Raw genomic sequence first — 22,652 nt, forward strand, 5'->3', positions numbered from 1 at the left:
TCCAACAGATGGCACTTCAGAAACGTTAACAATGCTTGTATGAATCCCATACCAAATGGTATACAACAGAGATATATGCATTGAATTGTTTATTCCTACAGATAGCACATCACACACATTAACACTGCTTGTACAGTGAATCCCATATAGCAGAGATATATGCATTGAATTTGTTATTCCAACAGATCGCGCATCATAATAACGTTGCTTGTACGAATCTCATACCAAATGGCATATAACAGAGACAGATCCACTGCACTTTTCATTCCAACAGATGGTGCTTCACAAACATTAACACTGCTTGTATGAATACCATAATAAATGGTTTATAACAGAGAAATATCCATTCAACTGTTTATTCCTACAGACAGTGCATCACAAACATTAACACTGCTTGTACGGTGAATCCCATACCAAACGGCATACAATAGAGACATATGCATTGAATTTGTTATTCCAACAGATGGTGCACCATAAACATTAACGTTACTTGTATGTATCCCACACCAAATGGCATGAGACAGATGCATTGCAATTTTCATTTCAACAGATGGCACTTCGCAAACATTAACACTGCTTGTATGAATCCCATATAAAATGGGATATAACAGAGACAGATGCTCTGCAGTCTTTGACACATCCACAACTGCCCCCGTTTCTGATCTGTCAGACAGTCGTTTGGGGCTTTTTCTTGACCATAGTGAGGATTCTTCTCTCATCAGTAGTCGAGGTCTTCCTTGGCCTAGCAGTCCATTTTGTGATTACTGAGCCCACCAGTGATTCCTTTCTTCTTCATGATATTCCAGATAGCTGATTTTGGTCATCCTAAGGTTTTACCGATGTCTCTAATGGTTTTATTCTTGTTTTTCAGCCTCATAATGGCTTCTTTGACTTCCATCGGCACAGCTCTTGTCCTCATGTTGAACAACAAGCAGCTACAGAAGCAAGCCGAGGTAACCCACCTGAGGAATCACAGACACCTGTGACGCCAATTGTCCCAAACATTATGGTGTCCCGAAATGGGGGAACCGTGTAGAAAAAGTCGAAAAAGCAATGTGCACTTTAACCACAAGTCTGAATTGTTAGATTTGTCATGTTAAACTGTGGAGTAGAGGGGGGATTCAAGGAAAAATGGGTCTTTGTCCCAAACATTATGGAGGACACTGTATAGGTCAAGGATGGCACAGACTAAGATGTGTTATTTTAATAAACCACAGCAAACACTGCTGGCATGGCATGGAGGTGAATGGCCATAACGGTCAGGACTACGGTATCTCCTGGCGTTAGTAGATTTTTACAGTTTTTCCTTTGGTCTCCAGGGAGCCACTTCTCCATTCTTTCACGTAGCTGTGGATGGCGGCCTCAGAACACAAAGTGAGAAGCCACGTCATTAATGTCTGATCCCAGAGTTTGCTTGGCTCCAAAACCTCTCGTTTTACCACAATACAAACTGGACAACTGCCTAGATAATCTTTTTTTGTTTTTTTGTATTCTGTCTTTCTGCCCAAGAATGGCCGAGAGGTGAGTTGTATTATCGCTGTTGATGTAAATAACTGCACCCAAAGGGGTTCATTTTTCTACAGGATTACAGCAACATATCAGAAGATCTGATTTCTGTTGTCTATGGCCTTCAAGTACTGGAAGCCTTTAATTCCATTTTGCCAAGTTTCACTTTGCATGTATGTGTCGGCTGAATTTTTCAGTTGTTGGGAGAGATAACACATCTGCTAGTTGGGGGCACAGAACTGAATGAGCTTTACAGAGCGTGTGGTGGGAATTCCTTGACCAACTTCACACTGGCCATGATGAAGTTCACCTGTCATCTTCTTGCTCGCTCTTCTCTTCTCTTCTCAACCTAAGAGTTATGAGAGCCATCATTTGATGACTGGAAAGTTCACATCCATAAAAACCTCCCTCACATCTCAACCATCTGCCTTCTACAGTTTAGGAGGACCATTCTCTGAAGGACACGACAGGAGCAAAGCATTCCTCTCCCTCTCATTTATCTCTTAAAGTTATAAAAGTCAGCCGTTAATGTATGAATAAGAAAATGGACGTCACACTTCAACGGTCTGCTGCATACATCTGCTGGATTTGCTGTCATGTTGGCATTAGTGCACTGCGTAGTTGGTGATTTTCCATTAAACTCTACCAAAGGCAAGGCTTGTGACTCTAATAAGGACACCCAAGTCTAGCGTGCAGCGTTTGGCACACGTGGCTCAATGGCCCTGCTGACCACTCTCTCCCAGGATGTTAAAACCTCTTCTTCTGGTCATTACTGCAAAAGACGTCTGTCAGGTTACTCAAAAATGCTGCAGGCCCGTACCTTATCTCCCCTTCCGCACTCAGGTAACTGTGCAGACCCGTCTTCTACAGTTGTGGGCAACAGTTTTCAGAATGACACAAATATGAATTTTCACCAAGTTTTTATGACTGCCCTTTGTGTCTCCTCCAGAATGTTCTGACGAGTGATCAGATGAATTGCACTTAATTACAAAGAACCTCTCTGCCATGACAATGAACTTCATCCCAAAACACCACTGCATGTCAGCCCTGCCACCAAAGGCCCTGCTGACGTCACTTCAGTGATCCTGTCGTTCACACGGATGAGAGTGTATGATGAGGACAAGGCTGGTGGTCACTCTGTCCTGCTGATTGAGTTACAATAGAGAAGTGAAGAAGACTTCAGGGCACCCAAGAAAGTCCAGCAAGTGCTAGGAGCGTCTGCTAAAGGTGATTCAGTTGTGGGCACCACCAGGGCAGAGCTTGATCAGGAATGGCAGCAGGCAGGTGTGACTTTTGGAGGATGGCCTGGTGGGTTGCAAGAAGGGCAGCAAAGAAGCCAAGAAAAACATCACAGACAGACTGATATTCTGGGATTGGACTGCTGGGAGAAAGTTATTGTCTGATGAATCCCCTTTCTGATTGTTTGGGGCATCCAGAAAAATGAAAAGGTGAGCGTCGCTACCATCAGTCCTGAGTCACGCCAACAGTAACGCATCCTGAGACCCTTCATGTTGGCCAAGGCAGTGGGCTCACTCACAATTCTGCCTAAGAACACAGCCAGGAATAAAGAATGGCACCAAAACATCCTCGAGAGAAACTTCTCCCAACCATCCAAGAACACTTTGGTGACCCACAATGGCTTTGCCAGCATGATGGAGCACCGGGCTATAAGGCAAAAAGTGAGAACTAAGTGGCTTAGGGTACAAAACATCGAAATTTGGGGTTCATGGCCAGGAAACCTTTATAATCTCATTGAGAACTTGTGGTCAGTCCTCAAACACAAACCCACCAATTCTGACAAACTCCAAGCATTGATGATGCAAGAATGGGCTCCCATCAGTCAGGATTGGGCCCAGAAGTTGATTGCCAGCCTGCCAGAGTGAATTGCAGAGATCTTGAAAAAGAAAGAAGGGCCAACACTGCAAATATGGACTCTGTGTATAAACTTCATGTTATTGTCAATAAAAGCCTTTGAAACTTCTGAACTGCTTGTAATTCTACTTTAGTACACCAGAGAAACATCTGACAGAAAGATCTAAAAACACAGAAGCAGCAAACTTTGTGAAAATCAACACTTGGGTCATTCTCCAAACTTTTGGCCATGACTGTACAGTATTTGCAGACATCTTCAACCAATTTTTGGATCTGTGTACTGTCCCTGCCTGCTTCAAGACCTCCACCATCATTCCAGAGGTCAACCAAATCAAAGGTCACAGGCCTGAATGACTACAGACCAGTAGCTCTAACCTCTCTGGTAATGAAGACCTTTGAATGATCTCAAGAATGCTACAGGCAACATTCTGGACCCATTTCAGTTTACATACACGGCCAACCGATGTGGGAATGGTGATGCAGTGAATTCAGGTCTGAGTTTTATTTACAAACACCTTGATAAGCCAGCGTCACACCTCTGCTTTCGATACAATCATCCAAGAGATCCTAGATAAGAAACTCGCCCAGTTCAACCTGCCATTGGATTACAGACTTCCTTAAAGACCTGAAACAGAAGGTGAGGTTGGGGCACACATTTGTCTAACCCATTAGCCTTTAGTACTGGTGCACCGCAGGGATGAGTCCTTTTTTCACTACTCTTCTCATTATATACAAATGACTGGGCCTCTGGTGGTCCATACATCAAACTTCTTAAATTTGCAGATGACATCACAAATATAAGCCTCATTTCAAACAATGATAAGCCCGTATGTAATCACAAGGTGTAACATCTAACATTGTGGTGCAGCCATAATACAGGGCATCAGGGCAATGCCTAGGTCTCTGTTATATACCGTTTGGTAAGGGATTTGTAAAAGCAGTGTTAATGGCTGTGATGTGCCATTAGTTGGAACAACAAATGCAATGTGTATGCCTCTGTTATATGCCATTTGGAATGGGATTTGTACAAGCAGTGTTAATATTTCCGAAGCACCATCTGTTGGAATGACAAATGCAATGCATATGTCTCTTATTATATGCTGATTGATTTTGTATTGGTAGAAGCAGTGTTAAAATTTGTGAAGTACCATCTGTTGGAACGACAAATGTAAGGCATATGTCTCTTATTATATGCTGTTTGATTTAGGATTTGTACAAGCAGTGTTAAAGTTTGTGAAGCGCCGTCAGTTGTAGTGACAAATTCAATGCATTTTATTACAACAAATGTTGCATTGTGCCATCTGTTAAAGAGACCAAGACACAGCAACCAGACAGACACACAGACACTTATCTCAGCTAGGGTTGCTCATCTGGCTGGATGTCAAATTCACGTTTTACGTTGCTTTTGTTCATTTTTCATTCCCCTGATTTATGTTGTTTATGTGCATCATTCGTTAGTTTATCAATCTGTTGGAATGATAAATGCAATGCATATCTGCTTGGTAAGGGATCTGTAATGCCTCTGTTAAATGACTTTTATTATGGGATTCGTAAGCAGTGTTAATGGTTGTGATGTACCATTTAGTTGGAATGACAAATGCAATCTATATGCCTCTGTTATATGCCATTTGGAATGGGATTTGTACAAGCAGTGTTAATATTTGCAAAGCACCATCTGTTGGAATGACAAATACTGTGCATATGTCTCTAATTATATTCTGTTTGATTTGGGATTTGTACAAGCAGTGTTAAAGTTTGTGAAGCATCGTCAGTTGTAGTGACAAATTCAATGGATTTTATTATAACAAATGTTTGCATTGTGCCATCTGTTGAAGTGAAAGAGACACAGCAATCAGAAAGACACACAGACACTTTGTCATATCTCAGCTAGAGTTGCTCCTCTGGCTGGGATTCAAATTCATGTTTTACGTTTCTTTTGTTCATTTTTAATTCCCTGATTTATGTTGTTTATGTGCATCATTCATTAGCGTTTATCAATCTGTTGAAATGATAAATGCAATGCATAGCTGCTTGGTAAGGGATCCGTAATGCCTCTGTTAAATGCCTCTTAGTATGGAATTCATAAATGCAGTGTTAATGGTTGTTACGTACCATTAGTAGGAATTACAAATGCAATGTGTATGCCTGGCGGCACGGTGGCGCAGTGGGTAGCGCTGCTGCCTTGGGGGACCTGGGGACCTGGGTTCACTTCCCAGGTCCTCCCTGCGTGGAGTTTGCATGTTCTCCCCGTGTCTGCGTGGGTTTCTTCCGGGTGCTCCGGTTTTATCCCACAGTCCAAAGACATGCAGGTTAGGTGGATTGGCGATTCTAAATTGGCCCTAGTGTGTGCTTGGTGTGTGGGTGTGTTTGTGTGTGCCCTGTGGTGGGTTGGCACCCTGCCCGGGATTGGTTCCTGCCTTGTGCCCTGTGTTGGCTGGGATTGGCTCCAGCAGACCCCCGTGACCCTGTGTTCGGATTCAGCGGGTTGGATAATGGATGGATGGATGTGTATGCCTGTGTTTAATGCCATTTGGTATGGGATTTGTACAAGCAGTGTTAATATTTGCGAAGCACCATCTGTTGGAATGACAAATGCAAGGCATATGTCTCTATTACATGCCACTTGTGAAAGCAAAGTGAATGCTTGCGATGCGCCTTCTGCTGGAATGACAAATATAATACAAATGTTTGTGATGCACCATCAGTTGAAATGACACAGGCATAGCAAGAGGATGGACACCCAGATCCACAGACACTTATCCTTTGATCAAGGCAGATTTCGTCAGAAATATTTCTCCAAAATTCTACGGATTCATCATCCCTTATTTTCTCTGTACTCACTTTGAAGTAAACGATTGTGTCTGTTACGTGATTATTATCAGTCTGGATGAGTTGCAAGCCATTGTAATGTTCAGGATTTTTGAAAATGAAGTAGATGATTTAATTATTAAATTATTTCATGTGTGAGTTGAAGTATTTTGGTTGATCTTTTCAGACGACTGTCTGATCTATCCTGTCACCAAGCCCTCAGTTATGCGCTCTTACTCTCAGGTTACACATTTTTAAACAACATTTTCTCTCTTTTGCATCATGGCTAATAGTAGACAATACTGTAAATACGTTTATGAGGGTTTGTGTAGGGTCTCCGTTAAATTACAAAAATAATCACACATTTACCCAGATTGTTATAAAAAAGTAACACCTTAAAATCTAAAAATTCTGTAAGACATATGAAAGTATTTCTAATAATAAAAATCATGACAGAAACTTTTAAGGGGAAAAAAGCAGTCTGACAGCAGCTGATATTTATCTATAGTCACTCGTCATGACCTCTTTTTCTTTAATTCTCTTTCTTCTGAAGCCAATATTTTATACTTTATACCTCATTCATGGGAGAGAATCTGTGTGCACACCCACCTGCTGAAAGATGGAGCGTCGTAGGCTAAGAAAGAGGGCTTTTTTTTCTTTTTCTTTTTAATCAAGCAGTCCTCAATGAAGACCACCTGCTGTGAACCGTTTTTTACATTTTGTTTTTTTTTTATTTCTTATAGATGCTGAATTGTCGACCACTTCACCCCTGTGTGTCTATTCCTCAACCAACTGGGCCAACCGGCTTACGCGTAATAAAGGAAGAAAGGGCCAACACAACTTTATACTCACCGCCGATCATTTCGCTTTCTTCTGAAGAGCTTTTTGGTGTGGCTGATTTCAGCATCGTTCTGAAAAGGCTGATAGACCTGAAAGAGCAAATTGAGAAAAGGGGGGGAAAAATGAAAAGCTGCCAGACTTATTAGCCCTGAACAAGAACTCCAAAAAGAAGACCTAAAGCAGGAGAGGCTTCTCTCATTGCCGTGTTACGCTTTTGAAGGCTCACATTGACTGCTGGGCCACTACATGTGCCATGAGGAGGCAGCGGGTACTGAGTGACCAGAGTGGAGGGAGGCAGGCAGTGCAGTCCAGCAGCAATGGCACTCGATAGAAACTGAGGACCACTTAAGGTGATAAACCCACCAATGTGCACATTTCATAAATACAGAATGACTTCACCCCACCTGTCAATGGCCAGCATTCACTGGAAAAAGCGACAATACACAGTTACCCTTCATGACAATTCAAACAAATCAGACATTGCCATTAAAGTGCACATTGCAGACTTTCATTAAAGGGGATTTGCAGACATTTTGATCACATCATGTAGAAATGACATTTTTTTCCATTCAGTCCATCCAACATAACACTCATGATAAAGATTATTGAGTAGAAGGCAGCTAAAGGGCTTAGAGAATGGTACTGACTCACCCGGCCAGGGGGCGGCAGGGTGCACTGACTTAATTTCTAAGTTTCCTGCAGACCTTTTCCCAGGGAAATCTCGCCAGGTTCTGGTGCCTCGACTCTGAACACGTCACTTCCTGTCCCGAACCCCAAGGACGACACCACTTCCTGTCCTGGGCCCGAGGACGATGTCACTTCCTGTCCTGGCCCCAAGGACGACGCCACTTCCTGTCCTGGGCCCGAGGACGACGTCACTTCGTGTCCCAAACCCCAAGGACAACGTCACTTCGTGTCCCGGTCCAGAGGACAATGACACTCCCCCCCCCCCTTAGGAATTTCACTGTTTTGGACTCAGGCTTGTAAACTGTTATTAATTTTACAGCCAGGAACATATTATATGGGTGTCTGCCCTAAACCTTTACTGGAGTCTCACTGTGTCAAAATATACGAACATATATATATATATATATATATATATATATATATATATATATATATATACACACACACACACACACACACACACACACACAGGGTGGCCCATATTTATGTATATGACATTTCACAGGCTGCAGCATTTAAACAACTGCACAAAAAGTATTGAAAATAACATCACTGTGTAGCCTGAAAATGGGAGTAATGATGTGCTGGACCGGGCAACCCCTGCTGTGTTCAAATACAGAATACTTGATAATAACATTGGTAGGTTCTTGACAATAATGCCTTTTCAATCATATACATAAATATATGCATATAACACACATATAACACACACACACACATATATATATATATATATATATATATATATATATATATATATATGTATATAGTGGGGTATGGCTGGCCATTCATCCCGGCCAATACCCCCAGGCCGCTAGATGGAGCCCTCCTTGCAACGTGGAGATGCCCCAAATTCCAGCAGGGCATCTTGGACTATGGAGTTTTAATACACAGCCCTGCTGGATAACATCGGGGGCCGCTGCAGGGAGACGCAGAGACGTTTATTTTCCATACAGCCCGGAAGTAAATCCCAGTCACATGGTTGGAAGAAATAAAGTGCTTCCAGGCTGATGAAGAAAAGGAGTTTATCTGACCCGGAAGTGTTAACAGTCACACGGACAGACAGAGAAACACTTTCGGGTCAAAGACTATAAAAGGACTGTGGGAGATCCCAGACGTTGAGCTGAGTTGGGAGGCAGGGTGGCTAAGCGTCTGGGAGTGGAGGATTGTGATATTGATTGTGCAGTATTTATTGAGTATTGTGGAGTGGAAGGTGCTTTGTGCACTTATTTATAATAATAAATTCAATATTTGGATTTTATCTGGTGTCTGGCATCTGATCCGAGGGTTCAAGGGAGCAAGAGCGCTCAATATCTGTCACAATATATATAGTGACGAGCGGCTGAGAGTGATACCCAGCCGGGATGCCCAGAAGGACCAGAGGAGGGCTTACACCTCCTCCAGACCACGAGGGGGTGACCGCCCTGGTGGCTTTGGGGACCACGGGAACATAGCTTAGAAGCTGAACCCTATAGGGGCCCATGGTCTCCGCCAGGGGGCACCCCAATGCCTGTGGACCTCTGGCCCTCAGCACTTCCGCCACTTCCGTCACACCAGGGAGTTCCAGCAGTCACTCATTGGGAGGCACCTGGAGCACATCCGGGTGGATACAAAAGGGGCCACCTCCCTCCACTCGATGGCTGGAGTCAGGAGGAAGAAAGATGGAACTCGGGAGGAGAGGAGTGGAGGCGGACCAGAGAGGAAGGCATTGATAGGGAGGCCTGGACTTTGGGGTGAAAGTGGGTTGTGTGCTGTTCCACTGTAAATATGTACAATGAATGTGTGTTTGGGTGCAAACCAGCGGTGTCCGCCGGTCTGTGTCCGAGCTGTTTCCCACAAATATATATATATATATAAGTAAATGATTTAATCCATGTCTATGTACAGTATATGTAATACATATTTATGCATCTTGTGCCATGTGGGGTGATGGTATCTGAACATACACAGATACAGTGGTGTGAAAAACTATTTGCCCCCTTCCTGATTTCTTATTCTTTTGCATGTTTGTCACACAAAATGTTTCTGATCATCAAACACATTTAACCATTAGTCAAATATAACACAAGTAAACACAAAATGCAGTTTTTAAATGATGGTGTTTATTATTTAGGGAGAAAAAAAATCCAAACCTACATGGCCCTGTGTGAAAAAGTAATTGCCCCCTTGTTAAAAAATAACCTAACTGTGGTGTATCACACCTGAGTTCAATTTCCGTAGCCACCCCCAGGCCTGATTACTGCCACACCTGTTTCAATCAAGAAATCACTTAAATAGGAGCTGCCTGACACAGAGAAGTAGACCAAAAGCACCTCAAAAGCTAGACATCATGCCAAGATCCAAAGAAATTCAGGAACAAATGAGAACAGAAGTAATTGAGATCTATCAGTCTGGTAAAGGTTATAAAGCCATTTCTAAAGCTTTGGGACTCCAGCGAACCACAGTGAGAGCCATTATCCACAAATGGCAAAAACATGGAACAGTGGTGAACCTTCCCAGGAGTGGCCGGCCGACCAAAATTACCCCAAGAGCGCAGAGACGACTCATCCGAGAGGTCACAAAAGACCCCAGGACAACATCTAAAGAACTGCAGGCCTCACTTGCCTCAATTAAGGTCAGTGCTCACGACTCCACCATAAGAAAGAGACTGGGCAAAAACGGCCTGCATCGCAGATTTTCAAGACGCAAACCACTGTTAAGCAAAAAGAACATTAGGGCTCGTCTCAATTTTGCTAAGAAACATCTCAATGATTGCCAAGACTTTTGGGAAAATACCTTGTGGACTGATGAGACAAAAGTTGAACTTTTTGGAAGGCAAATGTCCCGTTACATCTGGCGTAAAAGGAACACAGCATTTCAGAAAAAGAACATCATACCAACAGTAAAATATGGTGGTGGTAGTGTGATGGTCTGGGGTTGTTTTGCTGCTTCAGGACCTGGAAGGCTTGCTGTGATAGATGGAACCATGAATTCTACTGTCTACCAAAAAATCCTGAAGGAGAATGTCCGGCCATCTGTTCGTCAACTCAAGCTGAAGCGATCTTGGGTGCTGCAACAGGACAATGACCCAAAACACACCAGCAAATCCACCTCTGAATGGCTGAAGAAAAACAAAATGAAGACTTTGGAGTAGCCTAGTCAAAGTCCTGACCTGAATCCAATTGAGATGCTATGGCATGACCTTAAAAAGGCGGTTCATGCTAGAAAACCCTCAAATAAAGCTGAATTACAACAATTTTACAAAGATGAGTGGGCCAAAATTCCTCCAGAGCGCTGTAAAAGACTCATTGCAAGTTATCGCAAACGCTTGATTACAGTTATTGCTGCTAAGGGTGGCCCAACCAGTTATTAGGTTCAGGGGGCAATTACTTTTTCACACAGGGCCATGTAGGTTTGGATTTTTTTTTCTCCCTAAATAATAAAAACCACCATTTACAAACTGCATTTTGTGTTTACTTGTGTTATATTTGACTAATGGTTAAATGTGTTTGATGATCAGAAACATTTTGTGTGACAAACATGCAAAAGAATAAGAAATCAGGAAGGGGGCAAATAGTTTTTCACACCACTGTAAATACAACTAGCCAACCCGCGGCGTAGCATATGCTGCATAATTATGTATTGATGGGTGAACACTTCTTCTTCCAAATGGGGTGGGTTTGAGGATACGACTGTAATTGAATGAAAAGATGGAACTCTGGAGAGAGCAACATACAATGGTCCGTGACTGAAAACTGGTTTTGGCAGATACAGGCGTATCTTTTTGAAAGTTTGTCCCTGCGCCTTATTAATTGTTATTGCAAAGGCCAATCTAACAGGAAATTGTCTGCGTGTAAACGTAAAAGGCAAATTTGAATCTGATGGGGTCAGGGAAATCTGGGGAATAAGGACAGTTTGTGAGGTAGGAGCTGCGATTGTTTTACACCCCAGTACATTGCGGTGAATGCTGAGAACAGTCAGTCCAGTGCCTTTACAGAGACTTCCTGCTGGCATGAGTTTTCTGAGAAGCATGACGACTGAACCAATTTTAAGTTTGACTTTATGCGGAGGCATGCCAGTGGGAGTAATGGCTGCCCGGCGGGTCATGGGAATAACGCCGCCGGATCGCCAGTCGGCATTGTTTATGGTCGGAACTACGACGAAATGTGATCTTCTTTGAACCTCCGACTTTCGTTCTTGATTAATGAAAACATTCTTGGCAAATGCTTTCGCTCTCGCGTGAATTGTTGGCTCTGTAGTGCCTGTGCCATGGTCGGCTGCTTAGTGAATTGTTGGTGGGCAGGGCTCGTTCTTGCGTGCGTCTTGCTTGCCATGGACTTAGTGAATTATATAAATAGATTGTTTAGCTTCTACTGAAGTTTGCTCAAGAAAAATGTAATTTTTATCATATAGACCAGGAGAGCAAGGTGGCAGAGTATATGACTGCTGCCTTAAGGTGTGTGTAGAGTTTGCTTTTCCTCTTTGTGCAGGATTTCCTCTGGTAGCTCTGCTTGTCCTACCACTTGTAGTGAGTGTAGTGATGTGTGAGTCTGACATGGAGGCTGCCCTGAGATGACTTGGCTCCCTGGTCAGGGTCAGTGCTGCTGGGTGTTGATGGGTTAGGATTGATGTACAGATGAGTTTGTATGTTTTGATACTTATTATGGTACACTTCGTAAATAATGTTTGGTTTAACTATTGATTGATTCTTACAAATAAACCAATGAAACATAATTATTTAATGTCGCAGGAGTCATATGTAAGGTGACAAATATAATAAGATGAATGAAGTGAGAAATGTCCACATCAAGAACTAATACTGTAAGAACAACGATAATCAAACTGCTGGAAAAGGTGAACCATTCACTAGTTGCTGCAGAAGGAAAAGACGATTTATTCTGCCAGTAATTCTACAACCTTCTGAGCTTCTGCCTTTTAGCTGAACCCATTTTTCTGAACTATACAGATGCACGTTCAGCAATAAACACATGAAAAAGTAAATCAATTCATTTCGTTGGAGCACAACAGCCAAACATTTCTTAATGAGAGGAAGCACAAACTATTTAGTCTACAAGAATTCTTCTTTCTTCAGGGAGGACACTGACTCATCCCAGCAAGATGGGGGTTCAGATTTCATTTGCCAGACGAAAAGAAGGCAAAATAAAATTTTTACAGAAGGGTAAACAAGTTCACCCAATCGCTATTACAGAAGTACTTTTCTTAACTATAAATACAAACATTTCTTAGCATTATAACTCAAGCACAAGGCTTCCAACATGTTAAACATATTTATCAAAATATTAACAGGTCAGGTAGACAATCCTTAATCAGAGGTAACACAGTCCAGAGGCTCAACAAAGCCGCAGTATCCAGGATTTGAACTTTTAACAATGAATATTCATAATATTGTCTGTCAGGCTGACAGTGAACTATAAAAATGTCTTTGAAACATAACCTTACCGTTCCTTATGTAGTATCTTTATTTAATTGCAGCTAGTTTAGAATAATTCTGATTGTTTTTTTATTAATTTATTATTCACCTTTTGAGATCAATATAGTGGGACCATATACATACATACATATAAATATATGCATATAACACACATATAACACACACACACACACATATATATATATATATATATATATATATATATATATATATATATATATATATATATATATATATATATATATATACACATATATACAGACATATATATATATTGTGAGGGATGGCCGGTCATTTACTCCGGCCAATACCCCCAGGCCACTAGATGGAGCCCTCCCTGTAGCATGGAAGTGCCCCGAAGACCAGCAGGGAATTATGGACAATGGAGTTTTTATTCCCAACCCTGCTGGACACCGTGGGGCCCACCAGAGGACGCTGCAGGGAGGCTCAAGGACTTATACATGCCCTATAACCCGGAAGCACGTCATAATCATATGACCAGAGGGAACGTCGTGTTTCCGGGTTGAAAAGAAGGACTTTGATCTGACACGGAGGTGATAAGAAATCATATGGACTGTAAGATGGGAAACACTTCCAGGTCAGGGAATATAAAAGGACGATGGGAAATCCCAGACGTTGACCTGAGCTGGGTGGAAGGAGGGCAACGCGTCTGGGAGTGTGGAGGATTATGGTATTGTTATTATTGATTTATTATTGAGTATTGTGGAGAGGAGGGTGCTTTGTGCACTTTATTATTATAATAAATATTCATATTTGGACTTTTATCTGGTGTCTGACGTCTAGTCTGAGGGTTCAAGGGGTCACGGAGACCTTAAACTGTCACAATATATATATATATATATATATATATATATATATATATATATATATATATATATATCCATCCATTATCCAACCCGCTATATCCTAACTACAGGGTCACGGGGGTCTGCTGGAGCCAGTCCCAGCCAACACAGGGCACAAGGCAGGAAACAAACCCTGGGCAGGGCACCAGCCCACCATATATATCTTAATACATAATTTGCCAGTCTCCTCACTCACTCACTCACTCACTCACTCACTCACTCACTCACTCACTCACTCACTCACTCACGTCCGTCCGAAACCGAATGCGCAGTCGCCTTCTGCGCAGCTGCCCGAAAAACCTTATGAGACCAACATCGCGGCAGGTGGCGGATTTACAGCCACGAAAATTCAAAGAGAAAGGCGACTTCAACCGACGTCTAACCCCAACATCGCGGGAATTTACGGCCGCGAAAATTCAAAGAGAAAGGCGACTTCGATTAAAGCTCTAGAGGCCTGAAAGGCGATTTCGACTACAGCTCGAGGCCTAATTACGCATTCTGATTCAATTATGCATTCATTCAGTACACCTATATCAGGTTTGTGGTGCTTATACTTATTACTATTCCACTCGTGCCCGTTTCATCTTACGTTGTCGAAACGGGCTCTTTGTCTAGTATATATATCCATCCATCCATCCATCCATTTTCCAACCCGCTGAATCCGAACACAGGGTCACGGGGGTCTGCTGGAGCCAATCCCAGCCAACACAGGGCACAAGGCAGGGAACCAATCCGCGGGAACACACCCACACACCAAGCACACACTAGGGCCAATTTCGAATCACCAATCCACCTAACCTGCATGTCTTTGGACTGTGGGAGGAAACCGGAGCGCCCGGAGGAAATCCACGCAGACACGGGGAGAACATGCAAACTCCACGCAGGGTGGACCCAGGAAGCGAACCCGGGTCTCCTAACTGCGAGGCAGCAGTGCTACCACTGCGCCACCGTGCCGCCCTAAATAAAATTCCTGGGATGAGACAAGACTTTTTTGAAGAGATTTTTTCAAGTCCCGCGAGATGAAACTTTGGCCATGAGATTTTTTCAAGTCACACCATTCTCTCAATCATATTAAACGATGAAGTCAAATGAATTAACGCCAAAATTGTAGAATATCTACAACCGTTAACACTGTCCGATCTTCCACTGCCCTAATTACTGCTGAAAGAAGGCTGTATCCAAGAAAGGTAATATAGTACATCTCCCGCGGTTAATATTAGACACCAAAGGAGATCTTGATATGCCATTCGTATTAAAACATTTACCGTTTCCCATTAGAATAGCTTTTGCAAAGACAGTTAGCAAATCACAGAGACAAACAATCGAAAAAGTAGTTTTATTAGAGAGAAAGAAACAATATTCACTCACCGCGCAGTTATATGTTGTGTTGTCACAATGAAAGTCCAAACACAGAATCAAAATTTAATGCGATATTGACAAAAATTTAATTCAAAAAATTGTTTTTACTGAAGATTTACAGTAAAAGTGTAAGTTTAAAAAGTATCTGTGTGTTAATTTCAGAGCCAAACAGAACGAAAAACGTATAACACAATGAATACCTCTAATGTAACATGAAACATAAGTTGCTTTCAGTTTATTATGTTTTACTATTTTTTTACTATGGTTAATTACTTGCTGAAATGTAAAATAGTTAGTTCTATTATGCATATGTAACAATTCCCACGAATAGAAGAATCTGTTTAAATTGAACATATGCATCCCCACACGCGGGTGGCTTAACCGCAAAGAGGATAGTGCATAGCGCAGGCCCAGGGGTTGGCGAGCGAATATATATATATATATATATATATATATATATATATATATATATATCATCCATCCATCCATTTTCCAACCCGCTATATTCCTAACTACAGGGTCACGGGGGTCTGCTGGAGCCAATCCCAGCCAACACAGGGCACAAGGCAGGAACCAATCCCGAGCAGGGTGCCAACCCACCACAGGACACACACAAACACACCCACACACCAAGCACACACTAGGGCCAATTTAGAATCGCCAATCCACCTAACCTGCATGTCTTTGGACTGTGGGAGGAAACCAGAGCGCCCAGAGGAAACCCACGCAGACACGGGGAGAACATGCAAACTCCACGCAGGGAGGACCCGGGAAGCGAACCCAGGTCCCCAGATCTCCCAACTGCGAGGCAGCAGCGCTACCCACTGCGCCACCGTGCCACCCATATATATATCAGCTTTTAGTATATATTATATATGCTCTGTTGTGTAATTTTGGGGGGTTGTTCCAATTTATTACATTATATTACGCTCCTCAGGCTATGTGATCTTAAACAAGCCCCTAATTGAAATTAATTCATGTATCAGGGCTGCTGGGCACACCAGAATCTATTAACTAGTTAGTGCTCTTTACATAGTGGAGACGTCGCCATTTTAAATTGTAGACACCTTGCCTGAAAAGTGTTACAAAATCTATTTCTGGTAGGCTTTTTTTTTGTGAATACCCCTTTCTGAGTATGTATTTATGCAGTGTTTTGAGATGTCGAAAGTATTTCTCTTTAGTCTCCAGTTTGTCCGGAAAGACAAAGGGTTAGAGTCCTGAAATGTGTCGGCCTGATGGACAATATTATAAATATTCATTTCTAGAAGTTCAAATCCTGGATACTATGGCTTTGATGAGCCTCTGGACTATGTTACCTATAATTAAGAGTTGTGTGCTTGACTTGTTACATTTTTATAAATATGTTTAACATGTTGGAAGCCTTGTGCTCAAGAATAAAGTTAGAAGCCTGTGTGCTCAAGTTATAATGTTAAATAATTTGGATGTGAGCGTCAGTAGGCTTTACACCCTCAGAACCAAGTCACCCAAGCTATTCTCTGACATTTCAGTAATTATTTGTTGCTCTGATGCTGATCTTTCTGATCATAAAATAGGTCATTACGATAGCAATTGATGAGAAGAATTCATAATTAATCACAGAATTACGGTATTTGAAGGTTCCTCTTTCTTTCACATGATTTGGCTCAAAAACGAATCAGCACGTCGTCATCTCATAACAGGTTTAAGTTTCGAGTCTAGTATTTTTCCATCCATCTGTTTTAGCTGTAGACCGTCCTCAAGAAACTGTGTGACACACACACAGTCAGACACACACACCCATCACCCATTAAAAACCGGACATCGAAATTTTTGTCGAATCTAAAGCTTTCGCTCCTCCCCCACAGATGATAGGTTATGGTAGGGTTAGGGCACAAAGCAAAAAATGGAAACAATCTTTCAAACAATTCTCAGACAGACCCCCTTCCCAGATAGGTTGGTCATTCAGTGGGCATCATCATAAATCAGAATACAAGTAGTCCTCTTCACAGAGCTAGAGGGATGATCTATCATGGCCACTTCAGAAATACAATACAACAATACAAACTACAAGGCAAACCGCAAGAACAGATAATACAGAACTGTCACATAGGAGGAGACAGATTTGATCAAATACATCAAAAACAAAGTAGAAACAAATTCACATAAATGAAAAACAACAACGTCTATCCAAAAGCTTGTTGAAGAACTACAACCGGACAGTAGAAAAGGAGGCTGACCAGCCAGAAACAATCGAGATATAAAATAGGTCATTACGATATCAATTGACGAGAAGAATTCATAATTAATCGCAGAATTACGGTATTTGAGGGTTCCTCTTTCTTTTGCATGATTAGGCTCAAAAACTAATCAGCACATTGTCATCTCATAACAAGTTTAAGTTTCGAGTTTCGTATTTTTCCATCCAATATATATATATATATATATATATATATATATATATATATATATATATATATATATATATATATATTGAGATGCTTCTAAGAGGAACCCTTTTAAAATCCCTCTTCACGGTCAAATTCCGTACAAGTACATCTTTGCTAAATACATTCCATAGTCTACCTTCAAAGCCGAAAAGGGTCGCCAGTATAATCCCTTCCTGAAATAGGTATAGCCCATTAGTAAAGACATTGCAGATCCAGATTAGACTACGAAGATGTCATCAATGGCAAGAAAAGTGGATTTTCGTCTCTGAACCTGGAAACCGGTAAGAGATGTCATGATGATACCTCTACGTCAATTTCACACTTCCTCTCGAAACACTGAAACACACATTTTATTTGTAGTCCATAAACACGTTCCAAATATTAATGTGCAAAAACATGATAACCGACTGACATGACATCAACGAGAGTTATGACTACGACATCCTGCATATTGAGACTCAGAGTATACTAATTTGGGTATGTTTTTTAGAAAAAGGCCCTGCTAATTTCCGCATGACACCGCATCACATTTCGCACTGTCGTGGCTTTGTCATGAATTATGAATTGCACTTTTTAAAAAGATTATCTACTCTATCCATATTCCTAACCGAGAATGGTAAACCGGAAGGCATGGACCCAGGTACACGGCGATGGACGCAGGAGACGTACTGCGCAGGTGCCGACAGCGCGCGTCTCATAAACCGCCAGCGAAGTGTGATCCACTGCGTACGAAGGAGTCACCGCTCAAAAACGAAAGAGCTCTTGACGTGAATGAGAAATGAAGCAACAACGTGCCCATAGCTAACGACTACCGACACGGACACACAAAAAAGAGGATTCTGTGCTGCAGCCCAGATTCAAACGGAAGAGGCTACGGAGGCCCCACAGGTCCACAAAGATAGAACGGAATGCGCGGGAAAGTACGAAAGGCAAAGGCGCCTACACAGCATAGCGAAACCCGACATAGTACGGACGGCGCAGGCGTCACTGCCATATTGTGAGTGGCACTACTGCGGAGTGAAGTTAGGAATAATGTGCTGCTTGGGATTGTACAAACCAGCTCGACTAACGGAGCTACAAACACGAGCCCGCATGGATAAAGAAAATAAACGTGGGCGCCTACTACGCGTGTCTGAAACCGCGGAAGCAAAACTGTCTCGGCTCCAGAACCAAACAGCTCGACTAACAGAGCTACAAAAACGCGCCAGCATGGACAAATACAATGAACATAGGCGCCTACAACGCGCATCTGAAACTGCGGAAGCAAAGCAGGCACGGGGGGTTGGAGAGCGAAGCGAGCAGGGGGCAAAGCCCCCTAGTATATATAAAATCCTAAGCCTAAAAGTGCAATGATTTTATGTCATGTTTTATGTCACGCTTTAAATTGGCTTATTTTAAAACCTACATACTATATAGATGTTTGGTATCATTCTCTTCAGAATTTATCGAACTTTATTTAATGTGATGTTGTTAGATTTTCAGATTCTCATTCCGTTTTTAAATTATAAACTAAAAAATATCAAGAACTCACATCCCGCAAGATGAGACTTTGTGCCAAGAGATTTAACCAGGCCCGGGGCCGGAAATAAAAGACAAAGAGTAGGACAGCTGCTATACTGGCTTTTAAATGTTCGAAGTGCCACGCGAGATGCAGATCATGCGACAAGCCAGCAGCTGTTCGAGCAAAGAGGAGGTAGAAGAAAACCTGTATTTGTTTCCCATTGTATCACCGTTTAAGAGGGGGTTTCAGAGGAGCGACCACGTCTCCTTGGGGTGCGTTCAGCCCCCCTCTTCACAACGCGAGCGGCAGAGACGCAAAGTGCAGGCCACGGGGGTTGGCAAGCAAAGCGAGCAGGTGGCGAACCCCCTAGTATCGTTATATTTTGATAAAGTCTGCGTGTTATCTTGCAAAAATTTTGCTGAATACTGTAATGAGAAAATCCGGTGTATGTTAACATTATTTTTATTAAATTCACATGCAAGTTTATACAGTCCACACATACCGGTAACAGCATTTGACGTAACTGGCCCCACGTGGGGTTGGTCAGCCCAAGGCCCAGCACACCCCTAAGGTCGCCTCGTTCACAGGGCGCAATGCAACCTCGCATCACTAACGGAAGGTACGTATATAGAGAATAAGCCAAATTTCGACATCTTAAAATGAGCTTTGCACAATCAGGAAGGCAGTAACGACGACACATTTGTTTTGAAGTGAGCCGGTTGTAATGCCAGGCACTACTCACCACTTAAGCAGTTCAGAAGGGGGCTTGAGGACACCATCGAGGTCCTCTCCGTCTCTCCAGATGATACGGCTGACTGTTTGACCCCAATCAGACTCGGATTTGTCTATTGCCTTTTAACAGGATTCTGAGGAAGTGGTTTGGAGGGCAACGCGCTTAATGTACTGATAATGTACAGGCAGGAAAATTAATGACAGACTCATGCAGCCGCTGATTAATTAAAGCCCGGAGCAAGATAATGAATAACTACATGGTGAAGTAAGAAGGGGACAATAAAACTTAACTTTCTATTCTCCTCCATTACTGGATGAAACGCTTTAACTCTTTAGTGGAAGAGCATATATTAAAGATAGAGAAGTCCCATCGAACAGATGAGGGGTGTGAAGCCCCTAAACCAGGGGTCCTCAATCCCAGTCCTGGAGGGTTGCAGTGGCTGCAGGTTTTGTTTTATATTAGAAAGCAATTCTTGCCAATAATTTTATTTCATGGCTTGTTAGTGCTGCTTATTCTCATACAAGTAATCCCGTGATTCGCTAGCGAATCGGAAATCCAAGAATGGCAATCAGTTTCTGTTCCGTCCGATATTTGGATGGATGACATTTCATGGAGGGTGGGTGCGTCTGGGGAAATGTCATTTAATTCAATACGCATATCTGTACTAAAGCGGTTTCATTTTGTGGAGACGTGATTCTGTTGCTTTTGCCGACACCGACTGCTGGCAGAATGGAGCACAGCAATATATGTGGTGGTGTGGGCGGTCGCGTCCGGGCGGCTGTACAACCTGGCATGCACGCTTTACCTCAGGTGTAGTTCATAGGTCGTAGGCATGGTAAAGTTTCCATTTCATTCAATAACCCTATTTGAACTAAAGCGGCTTCTTTGTGTGGGAACCTTCGTTCATTGTTTGTATCCATGACTGTACAGGTTGTGTTGTTTGGGCGCTCACAGGTTGTGTTGCCTGGGCGCCACCTATTGACTCTGGGAAGCTGCCGCGTTTTGGGAAGCCGCTGTGTTTGACTCTGGGGCGGGCGCCATGGCGTAGCATGTTGTGTTATTTGGGTGCCACCTACTGACTCTGGGAAGCCGCTGCGTTTGACTCTGGGGTGGGCGCCAAGGCCGCAGTGCGCATGCGTGCGTTTGACTCTGGACTCTGGGGCGGGCGCCAAGGCCGCAGTGCGCATGCGTGCGTTTGACTCTGGACTCTGGGGCGGGCGCCAAGGCCGCAGTGCGCATGCGTGCGTTTGACTCTGGACTCTGGGGCGGGCGCCAAGGCCGCAGTGCGCATGCGTGCGTTTGACTCTGGACTCTGGGGTGGGCGCCAAGGCCGCAGTGCGCATGCGTGCGTTTGACTCTGGACTCTGGGGTGGGCGCCAAGGCCGCAGTGCGCATGCGTGCGTTTGACTCTGGACTCTGGGGTGGGCGCCAAGGCCCCAGTGCGCATGCGTGCGTTTGACTCTGGGGTGGGCGCCAAGGCCGCAGTGCGCATGCGTGCGTTTGACTCTGGACTCTGGGGTGGGCGCCAAGGCCGCAGTGCGCATGCGTGCGTTTGACTCTGGGGTGGGCGCCAAGGCCGCAGTGCGCATGCGTGCATTTGACTCTGGACTCTGGGGTGGGCGCCAAGGCTGCAGTGTGCATGCACCTCGGTGTGTCCGCCGTGCATAAATTAACTGTGGTTTAGTAAGATACTGTAGATTCTGGATGTTCTTCCCCTTTCTAAGGATACCATCCAAAATGGAGGAGTAGTTCTCAGTCCTTCACTTTTTTCTCTTCACTTTTCTTCCAAGTATTTCATTAAACCCAATAGTACACGATAAATACACACAGAGGTGTAAATGGTAACAAGCTAAATGGAGAAATGCTGCTCTCTTTAATTATTTGGATGTTATTGCTAATTAGGAGCAAATTAAACACCAAGAGGGCAGCACGGTGGCGCAGTGGGTAGCGTTGCTGCCTCGCAGTTAGGAGACCCGGGTTTGCTTCCCAGGTCCTCCCTGCGTGGAGTTTGCATGTTCTCCCTGTGTCTGTGTGGTTTCCTCCCACAGTCCAAAGACATGCAGGTTAAGTGCATTGGCGATCCTAAATTGTCCCTAGTGTGTGCTTGGTGTGTGGGTGTGCCCTGCGGTGGGCTGGCACCCTGCCCGGGGTTTGTTCCAGCCTTATGCCCTGTGTTGGCTGGGATTGGCTCCAGCAGACCCCCGTGACCCGTGTTAGGATATAGCGGGTTGGACAATGACTGACTGACTGACATTTCCCACACGTCTGAGGAGGATTTTGTATGAGAACCTTAATATCCATCCATACAAAATGATGGGAGTGCAGGAACTCACTGACAGAGACTGGGAGAGCTGTAGGGAGTTGTGTGCCATCATTCCCCAAACCGTTCACCGAGATGCCATCATCATGTGACATCAGCGACGAGGCACATGTGACCCTGTGTTAGGATATAGCGGGTTGGGAAATGACTGACTGACTAAACACCAAGAACAGAGCTGTTTAAGACTAAAATAAGCAATAAGGGTTCAAAACCTTAACGAGCGGGAGGACTGAAGTGAAGCAGAAGTGTTACTTGAGCAGTAAGTGCTTCTTATTAACCAATTGGGTTGGAGCAAAAACCTGC

The 22,652-nt window shown here is 43.3% G+C and overlaps 1 protein-coding gene across 3 annotated transcripts in view; it reads right to left on the bottom strand.

The window, feature by feature from the left end:
* ctif (CBP80/20-dependent translation initiation factor) overlaps window positions 1-22,652 on the bottom strand; it is a 442,611-nt gene that overhangs the window by 202,893 nt on the left and 217,066 nt on the right. For all 3 annotated transcript variants that reach the window (XM_051929787.1, XM_051929786.1, XM_051929789.1), the window contains one exon: window positions 7,039-7,115. In XM_051929787.1, the coding sequence (XP_051785747.1) occupies window positions 7,039-7,115 (77 nt within the window). The remainder of the gene's footprint in view (window positions 1-7,038; window positions 7,116-22,652) is intronic.

Source organism: Erpetoichthys calabaricus, chromosome 7, assembly GCF_900747795.2.
Source record: "Erpetoichthys calabaricus chromosome 7, fErpCal1.3, whole genome shotgun sequence".
Taxonomy (NCBI): Eukaryota; Metazoa; Chordata; class Cladistia; order Polypteriformes; family Polypteridae; genus Erpetoichthys; species Erpetoichthys calabaricus.